The following is a 20,582-nucleotide window of genomic DNA, read 5'->3' as shown; positions in this document are numbered from 1 at the left end:
TTTCCCCCCCAGTTCTGATATACCCAAAACTTAACTGAGTTCGCCATTCTGTAGCGTAAAAAGAAAAAAAGTTAATCTGCCTACGAGAAAGATACGTTAGCAAAGGTAATGAGGCGAGCAACACATATCCTAGGTATCATTTTTTCCCCACAGTTCTGATATACCATAAAAATTAAATAGTTCGCCATTCTGAAGCGTAAAAAAAAAAAAATGTAATCTGCCCGCGAGAAAGATACGTTAGCAAAGGAAATGAGGCGAGCAACACATATCCTAGGTATCATTTTCCCCCCAGTTCTGATATTCCCAAAACTTGATTGAGTTCGCCATTCTGAATCGTAAAAAAAAGGTTAATCTGCCCACGAGAAAAATACGTTAGCAAAGGAAATGAGGCGAGCAAAATATATCCTGGGTATTGTTTTTCCCCAAATTACTGATTCTGGAGCGTAAAAAAAAAGTTACTCTGCCCACGAGAAAAAGGAAATGAAGCGAGCAAAACTTATCCCAAATTACTGATTCTGTAGCGTAAAAAAAGTTACTCTGCCCACGAGAAAAAAGAAATGAAGCGAGCAAAACTTATCCCAAATTACTGATTCTGTAGCGTAAAAAAAAAGTTACTCTGCCCACGAGAAAAAGGAAATGAAGCGAGCAAAACTTATCCCAAATTGCTGATTCTGTAGCGTAAAAAAAAAGTTACTCTGCCCACGAGAAAAAAGAAATGAAGCGAGCAAAACTTATCCCAAATTACTGATTCGCCCCAAAACTTGACGTAGTTCGCCATTCTGTAAGGTAAAAAGTTATGCTGACCGGTAGAAAAACGTGTAATCGAAGGAAAAGTTGGAAAGTTTCGTTTAGTCGGCGCAACATCTGTGGTCATATGCCGGAGAGAGACAGAAGGGGAAGGAATTATAGGAGAAGGGAACAGATCCCAGGAGACGGGACACAACCGTAATCGAAGGAAACGAAGCGAACACAACAGATCACCATAGAGATATACGTTACTAACTCTAAGGCATTATTTTCCTCTCCCAATTTACTGATTCAACCCCCAAAGATGAGTTAGCCATTCAGTTGCGTATGAACGGATATTCTGACCAGTAGAAAACACGTTCGCAAAGGAAATGGAGCGAGCAAAACATATCCTTGGTATTATTCTTCCCCGAAATTAATGATTCAATCCAAAACTTGAGTTCGCCATTCTGTAGCGTGAAAAAACAGTTACTCTGACCGGTAGAAAATTACGTTAACAAAGGAAAGAAAGCGAGCGAAACACATTCTAGGTATAATTCTTCCCAAAAATTACGGATTCACCCCAAAGCTTGACTGAGTTCGCCATCCTGAAGCGTAAAAGAAAAGTTACTCTGACCGGTAGAAAACACGTTAAAAAAGAAAACAAAGCCAGAGAAACATATCCTACGTATTATTCTTCCCCAAAATTACTGATTCACCCCAAAACTTGACTGAGTTCGCCATTCTGTAGGGTAAAAAACGGTTACTCTGACTGATGGAAAAATACGTTAGCAAAGAAGCGAGCGAGACGTGTCCTAGGTATAATTTTTCCCCCAGTTACTGACACACCCCAAACTTCACTGAGGTAGCCATTCTGTAGCGTAAAAAAAAAAGTTACTCTGAACGATAGAAAACACGTTAACAAAGAAAACAAAGCCAGAGAAACATATCCTACGTATTATTCTTCCCAAAAATTACTGATTCACCCCAAAACTTGACTGAGTTCGCTATTCCGTAGCGTGAAAAACGGTTACTCTGACCGCTAGAAAAATACGTTAGCAAAGAAGCGAGCGAGACATGTCCTTGGTATTATTTCCCCCAGTTACTGACACACCCAAAACTTGACTGAGGTAGCCATTCCGTAGCGTGAAAAACGGTTACTCTGGCCTGTAGAAAAATACGTTAGCAAAGAAAACAAAGCGAGCGAGACATGTCCTAGGTATACTTTTTCCCCACTTACTGACACACCCAAAACCTGAGTGAGGTAGCCATTCCGTAGCGTGAAAAACGGTTACTCTGGCCTGTAGAAAAATACGTTAGCAAAGAAAACAAAGCGAGCGAGACATGTCCTAGGTAAAAAATTTCCCCCCAGTCACCGATACACCCTAAACCTGAGTGAGGTAGCCATTCCGTAGCGTGAAAAACGGTTACTCTGACCGGTAGAAAAATACGTTAGCAAAGAAAACAAAGCGAGCGAGACATGTCCTAGGTAAAAATTTCCCCCCAGTCACCGATACACCCTAAACCTGAGTGAGGTAGCCAGTCCGTAGCGTGAAAAGAAGTTACTCTGACCGGTAGAAAAACAGTTTAGCTGAGGAAATGAAGCGAGCAAATCACATCCTTGAAATAAACGTGACTAGGTAACTCTTATTTAGTAGGTATTGTTTTCCCTCAAATCACTAATACAACCCAAAACTTACGGTCGCCATTCTGTAGCGAGAAAAAAAAGAGGCGAAAAAAAAAGTATTTCTGGCCATTAGAGAAAACACGTTATCAAAGGAAACAAAGTGAGAAAATCATAACCTAGAACTAAACGTCACTCTTCTAAGGTATTTCCCTTTAAAAAAAATACTGATCTAACAACAACAACAAAAAAAAAAAAAAAAGAGTCAGCCATTCTGTGACCAGTGTAAACAGTTAGTCTGGTCACTGTTCCTGTACTCGTACCGGCTACCAAGACGAGGAGAAGCGGTGACTAAAGGTACAGTTGGGAGCACAGGCAATAACTGCGCGTGGCGGCGGTGCACATCTCCGTATGAATAGGAATGCAGCAAAATCAGCAAGGGCCTCCGACCGGTATTGCTTGACGCTTTCGGTTCTCACATCAATAATTTCCAAAGGCCAAAAAGGAGATCAGTCAGGTTCTAATGAGCGTTTTTTTTAGGATCAAGTTACAGAAGAAGGGTCAACGTAACACCAGGGTCATAACACTACTCCTGGAAGTGCCCACAACTCCTACGAAAGTCTTGTCAAATAGATGTGCTTGGGCTCCGAAATGTTTGACCCGGTAGCAGCGGGGATCAAGTTTCTTAATGGTCCCTCCAAGCGAGAAAAATGATAAAAAATCACCCCTCACACAAACCATTTCATAATATATATCAATGCATTTGTGATCAGATTATGTATCATCATGGCACAAATTTGGCCCGTCGCTGCTACCGGGTTAAGAATGCAACCCTATATGTCCCTCACCTGTGATGTAGTACCACAAGGTGTCGTTATCCGGGTCCTGAGCGTTGATGAAGGACACCAGGTGGCCCGGCGCGTCCGTCTCCATCACGTGGGCGGGGGGCGGCGGCTGCAGGACCGGCGGGTTGGGAGACTCCTCGGGCACGTCCATCACACGCACGAGGACCCGCGTGGTGGCCGTCAGCTGCGGCGCCCCGTTGTCCTTCACCTGGATCTGAGGAGGAGGAGGAAGAGGAGGTGTTAGGGAGCCAAGGGAGTTCTCGTCCGTATACTCTCAGACGGTTTCAGCTCTCACACAAGTATTTCCAGGCTCTGACGGGGAAGAAATAAACAAATTCCATCCGTATATTCAGGCGATGCAATCTCTCACAAGTGTTTCCAGGATCTGACGGGGAAGAAGAAGGGGAGGGGGAGGTGTTAGGGAGGCAGGGGAGTTCTCGTCCGCATTCTCACACGATTTCAGATCTCCCAAGTATTTCCAGGCTCTGACGGGGAGGAAGAGGAGGAAGAGGAGGTGTGTGAGTGAGACAAACAGATTCACGTCAGATATTCCCGGGCGATTCTATCTCTCACAACAAGTATTTCCAGGCTCTGAAGGGGAGGAGGAGGAGGAAGGGAAGGTGTGTGAGTGAGACAAACAGATTCACGTCAGTATTCTCACACGATTTCAGTTCTCACAAGTATTTCCAAGAGCCGAAAAGGAGATTAATTGGGTTCTAATGAGTTGGCTTTTGGTTCATGGTGCAGAAGCCTTGTCAAACTATCACTAGGCTCATAAAACTACCCATGGGAATACCAATAGCAACCTCTACAAAATCCTCATCAAATGTGGGTGTGTAACTCAGGGAGGGCCATATTCTTACATATTCCGGCGACCTGACACATGTATTTGACAAGGCTTTCGCAGGAGTTTTGGTCATTTCCAGGGGTAGTTTTATGACCCTGGTGGTAGTCTGACCCATCATCTGTACTATGGAACTAAAAACACTCATTAGAACCCGATGAACCTTCTCTTCGGCCTTTGGAAATGGTTGGTGTGAGCGGCGGAAACTTCTCAAGATACCGACCTGAGCCCCGAAATGTTCGGGAATATGGGGAACAGTTTGGGGTATACTGTTTTCTAGGGGGATTTAACTTGTCTCAGCCAATTACTGTTATCATAGCTAAGGTAAGGGGAAGCAACCTTATCATGGGATCAATTTTTACACGAATATTCTACTGCCCAAATCCCTTATGCAAGAGTTAACCAGCATCTTCATTCTTTCATCCCTTACACTGGTAAACTCTGGAACAGCCTTCCTTCGTCTATATTTCCTCCTGCCTCTGACTTGAATTCTTTCAAGAGGAGCGTATCAAGACACCTCTCCTCTTTTGGCCGCTCATCACTTTTGTCTCTGTGGGAGCAGCGATTAGCGGGCTTTTTTTTATACCTTTTTTTGTTGCCCTTGAGCTGTTTCTTTAGCTGTAAAAAAAAAGGCATGTCAGCACTCACCATCAAATCGAAGGTCTTGCTCGGGGGAAAGGCCTTGTTGCTGAACACTTGGCCAGTCTTCGGGTGGATCTTGAAGCGGCCCTTCTTGCCCTTGCCGGTCCTGATGCTGTAGTCCAGGTCACCGTTCATGCCCACGTTCGCATCTCTGGCGAACACCTTCAGGGGAATACGGGAAGGTACTGAGAGGCGGCACCGAGCAGGGAGGTCCACGTGGCTACAAGGCCCGTGAAGGCAATGCTCCGTCTGCTTGCACTACCTTGGGACAACCGATGTGTTATAGGGGAACGTTGCTCGAGTGTTGGTGATCATTTAAGTCAACCTCCCTTAAAGGAATGTATCTCACGGCTTTGTATGGACGTCAAAAACATGCAGGTATAGGATCAAACCCCAAGTATGTTTAAGAAGTAAATAGGTTTTACATGTGATCATACATTTTAAGTCTCCTTTCCCAGAGAGAGGTTTAGTGAGTGGAGTTTGAAACGACTTACAGATAAACATGTTAGTGACGTTATTGAGTTAATGCTAACATACACATTCCAGAAAACGAAGTCATTACGTCTACTGCAGTACGAACAACAAGATACTGTCACCATGCTCCCCAAGACTACACGGAACAGAAGGGTGAACGGAACACTGAGCCACGACAACGCCCCGCACATGCCCAGACGGCCTCAGGGGGCGTGTGTGTGTCCTGCCCCGTGGCTCGTGTTCCCGGGCTAACACAGAACAGAACATAAATATTATAACACAATGCGTGCAGCACAAACTGTCAGGGGCACATCTTCTAGGACATCAGGAGGCGTCCGTCCCAGAGAACACCTGCTCCGTGTCCTGCTATGAAACAAAACAGTCACAAAGGGGTTCAACATGCCCTCTGAACACCGCCAGTGACGGAGACGCGGAACCAAATCATAAAAGTAAAACAAAAGTACATTTAGACACACTTGAAACTCGACGCGTGCACCGCCTGCATGCGCCGACGTGACACCACAGGGAGCCGACCCATGCTGACGATGACACTGACACGGGTCCTCTGCCGCCGCCGGTGTGGTGCGCCCCGCGGGGTGAACAGCGCCGCTGTGGTGTCATGAGACATCCCAAGATCGTGAGACATCCCATCCTGAATACATCCATGAATTTCGACACGGTACCGTGTCTTTTGTCGACTGCTTGTCGGGATCTGTCCCACCCAAGTTTATTTATATTATTATGAAAGCAAATGATGACGTATGTGTGTATAACTAGGATATCAACAATCACTCTTCTTCTTCTTCTTGTGACCTGTTCCGCTTTGCATCGCTTTTTAGGTCCTCCTAGGTACTTTTTACACTTGATGCTTCACTTAGTTACTTTGTGATAGCAAAGATTGGGTTCCGCGATGCGAAGTTAAGGATGGGATGTCTTACGATACCGGATGACAGATGACACCACACCGCCACTCGTCTGCGTAACCATTATTAGTAAACAGCGCCGCCACTCGTCTGCGTAACCATTATTAGTAAACAGCGCCGCCACTCGTCTGCGTAACCATTATTAGTAAACAGCCCCGCCACTCGTCTATACAACCATTATTAGTAAACAGCGCCGCCACTCGTCTACGTAACCATTATTAGTAAACAGCGCCGCCACTCGTGTCCGTAACCATTATTAGTAAACAGCGCCGCCACTCGTCTACGTAACCATTATTAGTAAACAGCGCCGCCACTCGTCTACGTAACCATTATTAGTAAACAGCGCCGCCACTCGTCTACGTAACCATTATTAGTAAACAGCGCCGCCACTCGTCTACGTAACCATTATTAGTAAACAGCGCCGCCACTCGTCTACGTAACCATTATTAGTAAACAGCGCCGCCACTCGTCTACGTAACCATTATTAGTAAACAGCGCCGCCACTCGTCTATACAACCATTATCAATACTAAAGGTGGCTGTGATAGGTTAGTAAGGCGGTATACACGTTGATGAACACCCGCAGACCTTTTTTTTCATCTTCTTCTTCTTCTTCTTCTTCTTTTTCTTCTTTGTCAGATTTATCAGCCCGTCGTTATACATGGCCGTTGAACAACCGCAGACTAACCGTTTACCATTGAGAACGATTATTCAGCCTTTACCGCTTCCATTAACGAGAAAAGCTTGGCTGCAGTGGCGTTGGTGAGCTAATTATTAGGACTGTATCACCTTTCACATATATATCTAATAACAAACGTTGCAGTTACAGAAAGTCCAGCAGAAAACAGGGCACTCACTGGCCACAACAAAGTCGATATTTGGTAACAATAAACTTCGCTGGACAACGAAGACTCGGAACACGACAAAGAGGCGACCGTCAGGACAAGTTGACTTCCAGCTCGCGAGTCCTGCACTGATATAGATAGGAACGCAGATATATTACGTGTCCCTCTTTACTATATGCATTAGGGAAGCATGAACGTGTCTCAGCATTGCGTGTTTCCTTGGAGGCTAAGGATACCACGCCACAGTCTTCGGGGCCGACAATGCGGTAAAGGGACGCGTGGAGCCTTGTGTGCTAGCTGTTCATGCCTGGCCACGAGACACTCAGATGTCCGATGTGGGGCGAGGAAGCTGTGTGGTGGTCCCTGTGCGGCGCGGGCTTGAACACTCTTGAGGCTCCTATGAATGGGTTTCTACACCCCTGGGTTATGTTGACAGCTGGGCGGTACTTTATTTTAGGTCACTGGCCGGGGGAAACACGCGCGTTGTGATGCTCTGAGACGCTCCGCCACCACGACAGATCAAAACCCGGCTCGTCGCTTTGAGGCTGTCGTCAGTTCGGTCGCTGGGCCAGGCTAGTCAGACATGGCAACTGAAAATACTGACGAAACGTAAAATGAACCAATCGGTGAAGTACTCAAGCTAATGGTGAAATACGAAGCCGCTAAAAACTGTGTACCTGTGCCAATCACGTCACTGCAGACTTTACACTTGCAATGCGGTGCGTGCAGCGTGGAGGAGCGTGGCTGGGAGACACACCCACCTCGCCACGCTGCAGCGGCTAGTTATAGCGGACTTGCAAATACGTCAATCAATGTCTTTTTACAGTCAAGTACGTGAGTAGCACAAAGGTAGCGATGCCTCCCATGCTGAGCGTGCACACGGAAACCACCTCACAGGTTCCCGTGTCGCGCGTGGCCTCCTTACCCTGAACAAGGCGTCGTCGTGGGAGGTGATCTGTGAGGGCGAGAAACTGACCCATTCCCCCCACGCGTCCTCTGGCTCGGGCTGCACCACCATCACCACCATCACCACCACCACCACCACATTCACAGCGCCGAGGACAGGAAAGCAAAGGTGTATTTACAGAAGGCGGACAAGCTAACGGAGGTGGTCTGACCAAGGTGTGGTGTGGTAGGGGAAGCAGTGCGGCACAGCACCAGGCGCAGAGGTTAAAGACATGTCATCAGGAACAGTTCCACACCTCAGCCAGTTACGGACATGGACAGTGTGGCCAACAAGTGTTATGCTCAAGACTTACACCCCGAGCAATGCCCTCATCACTTACACCCCGAGCAATGCCCTCATCACTTACACCCCGAGCAATGCCCCCACCACACAGCACTTGGAAAAGGCAACTCTACCCACTGTTTTGAAAGGTTCCACTCTATCTAGTTCGTTTCAAATAGCTTTCTGATACAAAAGCTGACGTTCTACACTCCCCACAGTATTGAAGCTAGTGTGTGTATGTACTTAAATGTAATCATAGTTCTCTCATCAAGTCGTAGCTTATAGTTTACTTAATCTAGGGGTAAGGATGAATGAACCTTTCCTTAAGCCTAAAGATGAAGGGCCTTTGTGTGTTACCTTAGTTCTCTGCTTCTCTCGTCAAGTCATAGCTTATAGTTTACTTAGTCTAGGGGTAAGGATGAATGAACCTTTCCTTAAGCCTAAAAATGAAGGGCCTTTGTGTGTTACCTTAGTTCTCTGCTTCTCTCATTAAGTCATAGCTTATAGTTTACTTAGTCTAGGGGTAAGGATGAATGAACCTTTCCTTAAGCCTAAAAATGAAGGGCCTTTGTGTGTTACCTTAGTTCTCTGCTTCTCTCGTCAAGTCATAGCTTATAGTTTACTTAGTCTAGGGGTAAGGATGAATGAACCTTTCCTTAAGCCTAAAAATGAAGGGCCTTTGTGTGTCAGCGGCAGACAACGACACTTCATTAAGACAAGACTTTGATGTGAACAGCGGCGGCCATTACCGTGACCGTGTCCGGAAGAAACACACACACACACACACACACACACACACACACACACACACACACACACACACACACACACATACACACACTTATCTTAAAATAGTCATCATCATCATCCTCATCATTATTATTATTATTATTATTATTATTATTATTATTATTATTATTATTATTATTATTATTATTATTATTATTATTATTATTATTATTATTATTATTATTATTATTATTATTATTATTATTATTATGTTATTTATTGTTAGTGTTATGCATGGCGAGAGGAAGGCTTACTAGATAGAGTTTAGCAATTTGTGTTAAGAAAGGAATGTGATCATAACACAGCACTGACTTAAGGTTGTAACAGAACACTCTTGGTGAAAAAATAAATAAATAAATAAATAGAATAAAAAAAAAAAAACATGATTATCGCCGTGACGTCAGAACAGCCTCGGCACAACCCTCCCCATTGATCCACTTGACGACATAACTAACTTTTTTTCCATTTATTTTCTTATTATTTCCATTTAACATATTTCCGCTTCGCTCCCTCTCACGTCCTCTCACCTCACCTCACTTCATCTCATCCCACTTCACCTCCCTTCCCCTCCTCTCCCCTCCCCTCCAGTCCCTTCCCTTCCCTTCCCTTCCCTTCCCCTCCCCTCCCCTCCCTTCCCTTCCCTTTCCTTCCCCTCCCTTCCCTTCCTTTTCCTTCACCTTACTTCATCTCCCCTCCCTTCCCTCCCCCTCCCTTCCCCTCCCTTCCCTTCCTTTTCCTTCACCTTACTTCATCTCCCTTCCCCTCCCTTTCCCTCCCTACCCTTCCTTTTCCTTCACCTTACTTCCTCTCCCCTCCCTTCCCTTCCCTTCCTTTTCCTTCACCTTACTTCCTCTCCCCTCCCTTCCCTTCCCTCCCCCTCCCTTCCCCTCCCTTCCCCTCCCTTCCCTTCCTTTTCCTTCACCTTACTTCCTCTCCCCTCCCTTCCCTTCCCCTCCCTTCCCTTCCTTTTCCTTCACCTTACTTCCTCTCCCCTCCCTTCCCTTCCCTTCCCTTCCTTTTCCTTCACCTTACTTCCTCTCCTCCCTTCCCTCCCTTCCTTCCTTTTCCTTCACCTTACATCTCCTCCTCCCCTCACCGCACGCCACTCTCTCCCGTAATTAAGTCTCATCTCGTGCCACTTCGCGAGCAATTAGTTCACGCCTTGGCGGTGCAAGTGTCCCCCGCCGCCGTTCTTTGAGTACCGAGATGGCGTGGATTAGTTCTAGCCAAATGCCCCACAAGGTGACTCTCCGATGGACTCACTCACTCTGCCTGTGCTTTGGTTGGGAGTTCTTGTTTCCTTTTCCTCCCTGATGTGAAAGATAATTAACACACTCATGGATTTTGTAGCCACACGCCAACTTGGATTTATTATTATACTCAAATGCTCCACAAGATGACTGACTCTCCGATGTACGCACTCTGTCTGGGGTTTGGTTAGGTTAGACGTTTCTGTTTATTTTTTTAGGTTTTTATATTCATCTTTTTTGTCTTCTTTATTCATGGATTCTGTGGTCACACGAACCTATATTTTCCCGTGTTATCATTACTTATATAATTAAACCGATGATGTAGCTAGCACACTCATGGATTCTGTAGCCACACGAACCTATATTTTCCTGTGTTATCATTACTTATATAATTAAACCGATGATGTAGCTAACACACTCATGGATTCTGTGGTCACACGAACCTATATTTTCCCGTGTTATCATTACTTATATAATTAAACCGATGATGTAGCTAACACACTCATGGATTCTGTAGCCACACGAACCTATATTTTCCTGTGTTATCGTTGCTTATATGACAAAAACGATGATGCACTCTTTCATAAGGGCGGTAATTAGCGGGCTTTTTTTTCCTCAATTATTTTTTTTTCTTGCCACTCTGTGAATTTATGAACGCTTGCGAGAGTATCAAGACATCTCTCCGCCCGATATTGACCTCTCTTTTGTCCACTCACCGATGCACTCTTTCATAAGGGCGGTGATTAGCGGCCTTTTTTTAAACAATTTTTTTTCCGTTGTGCTGCTTCTGTAACTGTAAAAAAGGGTCCAGACATATCTCCCTATCCTCTCCCAGACAGGTGCCAGGCTTATCTTCTCTGTGGTCTTGGGAAATAGTTGCAATGGGAGCCCGATAGGTTTAAGGATATGAACCTTTAACTCCCGGACACCTCGACAAACACTCATGATTCAGATATTGGAAAAAAAAAAGACATGTACTAAAACAAAAGCAAGCCAGTTTGGGTGGACGTTTACAAAGGGAAAGAAAAACTAACTCTAGGAGTTATATACAGGCCACCCAACCTTAACAGGCAGGACACGAGTATATTACTACAGGAGATTGGCAGGGCGAGTATGAGTAGAAATGTCTGCGTAATGGGGGACTTTAATTATAGGAATATAGACTGGGAAGATCTAGTGGGTGACCTGGAAGCCGAGGACTTTCTTGAAGTTATACAAGATAATTTCCTTAATCAGGTAGTTACTGAGCCTACCAGAGGAGATAACATATTAGACTTAGTCCTAACCAATAATGGGAACTTGCTACGTGAGTTGGAGGTGGGCGGAGAGTTAGGAAATAGTGATCACAGAACGGTTCGTTTTAGGTTAGAATGGGCGGTAACCCGTGATCCAAACCCAGTGTTAGTGCCAGATTTTAGAAGAGCAAACTACGAGGGGCTTCGAAGACATCTTGAAGGGGTAAACTGGGATAATTTAGGATTCATGAGGGCCAGAACTGCGGATTGAGAGCCAGGAGAACCAGGTAGAAATGTCTTACAATAATTTAGTTAGAGTAATAGTAGAGGGCAAGAACAGCATATACCACAGCGAACACTTAGAAAGAAAACAATGATCCTAAAGTGGATGACTCGTGGACTAAAACACGAGATTGGGTTAAAGAAGGAATTTATCAGAAAATAAAGAATGGGAAACACATCTCAGGGGCCGGTACGTCGAACTATCTAGATTAGTTAAGAAAACACACCAGGATAGCAAAAAGAACTATGAGATCAAAGTAGCAAATGAGGCGAAAAGTAATCCTAAGGGCTTCTTTCAGATGTATAGAACAAAACACGGGAGAAAATTGGACTGCTGAAATCAAACACAGGAGCTAGTAGAAAATTACGAAAATATGAGCACATTGTTGAACGACTACTTCCTTTCAGTATTCACACAGGAGGATCGAACGACTATACCGGAAAGAGTTCAGGTGTACGAGGGCGGGATGGCGATAAATTGAGGGATATAATCATTACCAGGCAAGTAGTTCAGGATGAGATAGATAAGCTTAAGAAGAACAAGTCGCCAGGTCCTGACGGGATATTTACGAGGGTATTAAAGGAGCTAGGTGATATAATCAGAGACCCACTAACCGACAACTTTAAGATTTCGGTAAATACAGGCTATGTGCCGAGCCTATGTAAAGTAGCTAATGTGACGCCGATTTTTAAAAAGGGGACAGGTCAGTTGCTTCAAACTATCGCCCAATTAGCTTAACATCGGTTATAGGGAAGATGCTGGAGTCCATAATAGCCAGGAACATTCGGGAGCATTTAGAGAAACATAGCTTAATTCACGACTCGCAGCATGGGTTCACAAAAGGTAGGTCATGCCTCACCAATCTCTTTGTCCTTCTACAATAAAGTATTTGAGGCGGTTGACAGAGATGAAAATTATGATGTAATCTATCTTGATTTTAGTAAAGCGTTTGACAAAGTTCCTCACCAACGAATGTTGCTTAAATTACAGGCTCACGGAGTAGAGGGTAAAGTTTTGAACTGGGTCAAGGCGTGGCTTAGCAATAGGAAGCAAAGAGTGCAAATCAATGGTAAAAGATCTGACTGGGGATGTGTTATGAGTGGGGTCCCACAAGGTTCGGTATTAGGTCCACTTTTGTTTATTATTTATATCAATGACTTAGACACAGGAATTAGTAGTGATGTTAGTAAATTTGCAGATGATACCAAGATCGGTAGAGTAATTGAGTCGGATCAGGACGCTAGTATTCTCCAAGGTGAACTCAACAGATTGTATGACTGGGCGGATAAATGGCAGATGGAGTTCAATGTAGGTAAGTGCATTATTCTGAGTGTAGGTAGGCACTACCCCTAACATAACTTTTGCTTAAATGACAGTCTCATAAGTAGGTCTAAAAGGAGAGGGATTTAGGGGTCTTAGTGAACTCTGATCTCCGTCCAAGGGCACAATGCATTCAAGCTAGAAATCGAGCTAATAGGGTACTGGGATTTATTTCAAGGAGCGTAAGCAACAGAAGCCCCGAAGTCTTCCTCAAACTATATTTAGCATTAGTTAGACCTCATCTTGACTATGCGGTTCAGTTCTGGTCACCCTACTATAGAATGGATATCAAAATGTTAGAATCGGTGCAGAGGAGGATGACTAAGATGATTCAGGGGTTGAGAAACTTGCCATACGAGGAAAGACTCAAACAGTTAAACTTGCATTCTCTAGAAAGGCGAAGGGTGCGTGGAGACATGATCGAGGTTTATAAATGGATGAAGGGCTTTAATAAGGGAGACATTCATAAGGTTTTGTTGGTAAGAGAACCGGGTAGGACACGAAGTAACGGGTTTAAACTGGATAAATTCAGATTCAACAGGGACATAGGCAAAAATTGGTTTACTAACAGGGTGGTGGATGAGTGGAATAGGCTTAGCAGTCATGTGGTGAGTGCCAATACAATTGTCACATTCAAAAATAGACTAGATAAATTCATGGACAGCGATATTAGGTGGGGTTAGATACACGGGAGCTTAGGGTCAAAGGAGCTGCCTCGTACAGGCCTACCGGCCTCTTGCAGACTCCTGCGTTCTTATGTTCTTATGTTCTTAAATGCCCCACAAGGTGACTCTCCGATGGACTCACTCACTCTGCCTGTGCTTTGGTTGGGAGTTCTTGTTTCCTTTTCCTCCCTGGTGTGAAAGATAATTAACACACTCATGGATTTTGTAGCCACACGCCAACTTGGATTTATTATTATACTCAAATGCTCCACAAGATGGCCGATGTACGCACTCTGTCTGGGGTTTGGTTAGGTTAGACGTTTCTGTTTATTTTTTAGGTTTTTATATTCATCTTTTTTGTCTTCTTTATTCATGGATTCTGTGGTCACACGAACCTATATTTTCCCGTGTTATCATTACTTATATAATTAAACCGATGATGTAGCTAACACACTCATGGATTCTGTAGCCACACGAACCTATATTTTCCCGTGTTATCATTACTTATATAATTAAACCGATGATGTAGCTAACACACTCATGGATTCTGTAGCCACACGTACCTATATTTTCCCGTGTTATCATTACTTATATAATTAAACCGATGATGTAGCTAACACACTCATGGATTCTGTGGTCACACGAACCTATATTTTCCTGTGTTATCATTACTTATATAATTAAACCGATGATGTAGCTAACACACTCATGGATTCTGTAGCCACACGAACCTATATTTTCCTGTGTTATCATTACTTATATAATTAAACCGATGATGTAGCTAACACACTCATGGATTCTGTGGTCACACGAACCTATATTTTCCCGTGTTATCATTACTTATATAATTAAACCGATGATGTAGCTAACACACTCATGGATTCTGTAGCCACACGTACCTATATTTTCCAGTGTTATCATTACTATAATTAAACCGATGATGTAGCACACACTCATGGATTCTGTAGCCACACGAACCTATATTTTCCTGTGTTATCATTACTTATATAATTAAACCGATGATGTAGCTAACACACTCATGGATTCTGTGGTCACACGAACCTATATTTTCCCGTGTTATCATTACTTATATAATTAAACCGATGATGTAGCTAACACACTCATGGATTCTGTGGTCACACGAACCTATATTTTCCCGTGTTATCATTACTTATATAATTAAACCGATGATGTAGCCAACACACTCATGGATTCTGTGGTCACACGAACCTATATTTTCCTGTGTTATCATTACTTATATAATTAAACCGATGATGTAGCCAACACACTCATGGATTCTGTAGCCACACGAACCTATATTTTCCTGTGTTATCATTACTTATATAATTAAACCGATGATGTATCTAACACACTCATGGATTCTGTAGCCACACGAACCTATATTTTCCTGTGTTATCGTTGCTTATATGACAAAAACGATGATGCACTCTTTCATAAGGGCGGTAATTAGCGGGCTTTTTTTTCCTCAATTATTTTTTTTTCTTGCCACTCTGTGAATTTATGAACGCTTGCGAGAGTATCAAGACATCTCTCCGCCCGATATTGACCTCTCTTTTGTCCACTCACCGATGCACTCTTTCATAAGGGCGGTGATTAGCGGCCTTTTTTTAAACAATTTTTTTTCCGTTGTGCTGCTTCTGTAACTGTAAAAAAGGGTCCAGACATCTCTCCCTATCCTCTCCCAGACAGGTGCCAGGCTTATCTTCTCTGTGGTCTTGGGAAAGAGTTGCAATGGGAGCCCGATAGGTTTAAGGATATGAACCTTTAACTCCCGGACACCTCGACAAACACTCATGATTCAGATATTGGAAAAAAAAGACATGTACTAAAACAAAAGCAAGCATGTAACATAACCTCCATTTTAACCTCTCTTTTGACCATTCTTTACTTTTATAAACGCAGTGCTTGGAGGGATTTTTTTATTTTCATATATTTTTCGCCCTTGAGCTGCTTCCTTCACTATAAAAAATCCTATATGCGAAATCCCAAACCAACATTTAAAAGGATATTCTCATTCAATGGCAGTGCTTAGTGGGATTTGTCATTATATATATTTTTCGCCCTTGAGCTGCTTCCTTCACTATAAAAAATCCTATATGCGAAATCCCGAACCTACATTTAAACCGATATTCTCATTCAGTGGCAGTGCTTAGCGGGATTTGTTATTATATATTTTTTTCGCCCTTGAGCTGCTTCCTTCACTATAAAAAAAAATCCTAAATGCGAAATCCCAAACCTACATTTAAACCGATATTCTCATTCAGTGGCAGTGCTTAGCGCGATTTGTTATTATATATTATTTTCGCCCTTGAGCTGCTTCCTTCACTATAAAAAAAATCCTATATGCGAAATCCCAAACTTACATTTAAACCGATAGTCTCATTTCATGCAGTGGCAGTGCTTAGCGGGATTTGTTATTATATATTTTTTTCGCCCTTGAGCTGCTTCCTTTACTATAAAAAAAAATCCTATATGCGGAATCCCAAATCTACATTTAAGCGGATATTCTCATTCAGTGTTGCAATCTGAGAGTGGTATGGTGTGAGGGGGAGGGCGGTGGGGGTGGGGTGGGGGGGGAGGAACGCTTTCTCATGTAAAACCTATCAACAGTTCCCGTCTAACACACTCTGGGCCACGCTGCACTTTCCATCCAACCCTTCCATCATTCGCCATTAATAATTCACCCTCTGTAATACATTCTCTCTCTCTCTCTCTCTCTCTCTCTCTGTCTGTCTCTGTCTGTCTCTGTCTGTCTGTTTGTCTGTCTGTCTCTCTCTCTCTGACTTTCTCTGTCTTTCTCTGTCTGTCTCTGTCTGTCTGTTTGTCTGTCTGTCTCTCTCTCTCTCTCTCTCTCTCTCTCTCTCTCTCTCTCTCTCTCTCTCTCTCTCGCGGCGTTAAACTCACAAGCGTTCAATGCGTTAAGGACCTGGGGATTAAAATCGCATCAAACCTCAAATTCTCACATCGATGCAGCAAATAAAGCGAACAGAATGTTGGGCTTCATTAAAAGAATTTTTTTATTCAAGAATAAAGATGTAATACTTCCGCTCTACAATAGTTTAGTCAGACCCCACTTGTAATATGCGGTACAGTTTTGGTCTCCCCACCATGCAAAGGACATTGCTAAACTAGAAGGTGTTCAGCGTCGAGCAACAAAAATGATCCCTTCCTTGCGCAACAAATCCTACGAAGAAAGGCTTTCCACCCTTAACATGTTCTCTCTTGAGAAACGTCGCCTCCGAGGAAAACTGATCGAATGTTTTAAAATACTTAATGGTTTCACGAATGTAGACAGAACAAAATTGTTTATGATCGATGACACTTTGCGAACGAGGAACAATGGCACAAAACTCAAATGTAGACAAGTAAACTCAAACTGCACCAAATTTTTCTTCACCAACGTTGTAGTGCGAGAATGGAATAAGCTCCCACCATCAGTGGTCCAGTGTAACACGATTGACTCCTTTAAAAACAAGCTCGACCGTCACTTCCTTGAACTTAATATTAACTAGAGTAGAAAAGCAACGTTTTGGGGCCATCTGATTAATGTAAAATCACTTAGGTTTAAGGACAGACCACCTAGTCTGGACCATGGGGTCTGTGTGGTCTGATTTTCTATGTAAATGTATGTAAATCTATGTAAATCTCTCTCTTTCTCTCTCTCTTTGTCCAGGCCGACCAAGCCAGGCAGGTCCCTCGAGGCTGTGTAGGGCGGAGTGAGTACCTGGGTTGAGGCGCAGCGCTACAGGCAATCTAGTCACCCCACAGACACATCAGGCCAGCGAGGAGAGCTTCATGAGTGGGCCTCCCGTGCCTCGCCTTTGATAACCTCTTTTGTCCTTCCTCCGTTCCCTTGAGCCCGGATATGTTTCTTTAGTATTCTTAAACGTATGGGCGCTTCACATCGCCTGTTTGAAAAGCCTCTCGTAGAAGCTGGCAGGGGCCATATTCTAACACATTTCGGCGCCCAAGTCCACGGATTTGATAAAGCTTTCGTAGGTGTTTGGGGAATTTGCAGAGGTAGTTTCATGACCCTTCTGGTAGGTTGATCATTCTTTAGTGCCGTGAGTCCACACAAATGCCAGGGGCCATATTCTAACACATTTCGGCGCCCAAGTCCACGGATTTGATAAAGCTTTCGTAGGTATTGAAGGAATTTGCAGAGGTAGTTTCATGACCCTTCTGGTAGGTTGATCATTCTTTTGTGCCGTGAGTCCACACAAACACTCATTGGATAGCGATTAATCTCCCTTTCGGCCCTTGGAAATAGTTGATGTGAGAGGTGGAAGCGTCTGAGAACACCGACGCTGGGTTTCCACCCAGCGGTGATGGTTTGACACGCCTTCTGTGCCTTGAACGGGAAAAACACTCATGGAAACAGCGTTGCCAGATTATCGTATTCACCACATTGTATTTATCACTTTTAAGCCTCAAACTCTCGTACCTGCACAAATAACGATAGAAAATTAAAGTTAGCGTTAAAGCTGTTATTTATTGATGCTCTTTTTTCTTCCTTTTCGCCGTAGTTATCGGTCCGAAACTACGAAAATAAAATGCGATGAGTACGATAGTTTGGCAACGCTGCATGAAAACCCGGTTAACCTTCTCTGTGGCCTTAGGAAATAGTCGCAATGGTAGCCCGATGCGTTTAGGAATATGGACCTTGAACAACCAGACCTCGAAAAACACTCATGAAAATCCGGTTAATCTTCTCTGTGGCCTTGGGAAATAGTGGCAATGGGAGCCCGATACGTTAACTACCAGAGACCTTCAAAAACACTCAGGAAAACCCGGTTAATCTTCCCTGTGGTCTTGGGAAATAGTGGCAATGGGAGCCCGATACGTTAACTACCAGAGACCTTCAAAAACACTCATGAAAACCCGGTTAATCTTCTCTGTGGCCTTGGGAAATAGTGGCAATGGTAGCCCGATACGTTTAAGAATATGGACTTTTAACTACCAGACCTCCAAAAACACTCATGAAAACCCGGTTAATCTTTTCTGTGGCCTTGGGAAATAGTGGCAATGGTAGCCCGATACGTTTAAGAATATGGACCTTTAACTACCAGACCTCCAAAAACACCCATGTAAACCCGGTTAATCTTCTCCGTGGCCTTGGGAAATGGTCACAATGGGAGCCAGATACGTTTAGGAATACGGACCTTTAACAACCGGAAACCTCGAAATTCACTCATCAAAACCCGGTTAATCTTCTCTGTGGCCTTGGGAAATGGTCACAATGGGAGCCAGATACGTTTAAGAATATGGACCCTTAACTACCAGACCTCCAAAAACACCCATGTAAACCCGGTTAATCTTCTCCGTGGCCTTGGGAAATGGTCACAATGGGAGCCAGATACGTTTAAGAATATGGACCTTTAACTACCAGACCTTCAAAAACACTCATGAACACACGGTTAATCTTCTCTGTGGCCTTGGGAAATAGTGGCAATGGTAGCCCGACACGTTTAAGAATATGGACCTTTAACTACCAGACCTTCAAAAACACTCATGAAGACCCGGTTAATCTTCTCTGTGGCCTTGGGAAATAGTGGCAATGGTAGCCCGACACGTTTAGGAATTTGGACCTTTAACTACCAGACCTTCAAAAACACTCATGAAGACCCGGTTAATCTTCTCTGTGGCCTTGGGAAATAGTGGCAATGGGAACCCGATGCGTTTAGGAATTTGGACCTTTAACTACCAGACCTCCAAAAACACTCATGAAGACCCGGTTAATCTTCTCTGTGGCCTTGGGAAATAGTGGCAATGGGAACCCGATGCGTTTAGGAATTTGGACCTTTAACTAGCGGAGCCCTCGTAGCCAGCCAGGTATAGTCTGTTCACTTAAGTCTGACCCAAGCTGACAACATAAACCTAAGCGTGTTCGTAAGCACAGTGCAGATTATCATAAAGTGCTGCGTGAGATAAACACAAACAAAGGTTAAAGAAAACTTAGAAGCCATAGCAGTAGCCAATCAGCACTCAGCTTGCAAACACGCTTAGGTTTATGTTGTCAGCTTGGGTCGGACTTAAGTGAACAGACTATAGTGTTGTGGCTGTGGTCTTTTCTAGAGGTTCTTCGTGGCTTTGTGAATCTCGAGTTTTGTTAAGTATAGCTACGTTGATTGGGAGCTTGTGATCTGATTGTTTTGTTATGTGATTGATATATAGACTCAAAACTAACTGTCTCTCTTTCTTTCTCTCTACCTGTCTATCTCTCTATCTATGTATGTTTCTATTCTTACGTATCTAAGTATTTAATGTTTCTGTGGTTCTGTCCTTATTCATATTAACTGCTACGTTCACACCACTCATAAAAAATACACCCCAACGTCCTCCATTCAGTGCTTTAAAAAATCTATCAAACCTATTTTCTGGGCCACAAATACGACTCCACATTCACTTTCAAACTCGCGAAGATGGCAGAGACTGTTTGTGATGGGAGAAGAGAGAGTGCAAACCTTCAACCAGGGGGCTGCGTCCTTAAATATTTCTCCACTTTCACTTTCAGGCTCCCAAAGATGGCGTAAGAGACTGTTTGTAACGAGAGAAAGAGAGCATGTGAGAGTCTGGGCCCTAAATACTTCCCCACATCCACTTTTGAGACTGTTTATGACGAGAAAAGAGAGTGAAAGCCTTCCGGGCCCTAAATACTTGCCCACATCCACTTTTGAGACTGTTTATGACGAGAAAAGAGAGTGAGAGACTTCACCGCCCGAAATAAATCACCACATCCACTTTTGAGACTGTTTATGACGAGAAAAGAGAGTGAAAGCCTTCCGGGCCCTAAATACTTCCCCACATCCACTTTTGAGACTGTTTATGACGAGAAAAGAGAGTGAAAGCCTTCCGGGCCCTAAATACTT

At 43.8% G+C, this 20,582-nt stretch overlaps 1 protein-coding gene and 1 long non-coding RNA gene across 2 annotated transcripts in view; both read right to left on the bottom strand.

The window, feature by feature from the left end:
* LOC126990195 (fat-like cadherin-related tumor suppressor homolog) overlaps positions 1–20,582 on the bottom strand; it is a 31,849-nt gene that overhangs the window by 9,607 nt on the left and 1,660 nt on the right. The window contains exons 2-3 of the mRNA XM_050848746.1: positions 4,688–4,843; positions 3,199–3,409 (exon numbers count right to left, since the gene is read on the bottom strand). Of these exons, the coding sequence (XP_050704703.1) occupies positions 3,199–3,409; positions 4,688–4,816 (340 nt within the window). The 5' untranslated portion in view covers positions 4,817–4,843. The remainder of the gene's footprint in view (positions 1–3,198; positions 3,410–4,687; positions 4,844–20,582) is intronic.
* On the bottom strand, positions 10,325–14,243 carry LOC126990193 (uncharacterized). The gene is made up of 3 exons (XR_007744108.1): positions 14,088–14,243; positions 10,633–10,716; positions 10,325–10,464 (listed from the first exon to the last, which is right to left on the bottom strand). It is a non-coding gene; the product is annotated as an uncharacterized LOC126990193 (long non-coding RNA).

This window comes from Eriocheir sinensis, unplaced genomic scaffold, assembly GCF_024679095.1.
Source record: "Eriocheir sinensis breed Jianghai 21 unplaced genomic scaffold, ASM2467909v1 Scaffold1486, whole genome shotgun sequence".
In the NCBI taxonomy this organism is placed as follows: Eukaryota; Metazoa; Arthropoda; class Malacostraca; order Decapoda; family Varunidae; genus Eriocheir; species Eriocheir sinensis.
The sequence above is the reverse complement of the archived record's forward strand: the minus strand, read 5'-3'. Positions and strand labels throughout refer to the sequence as shown.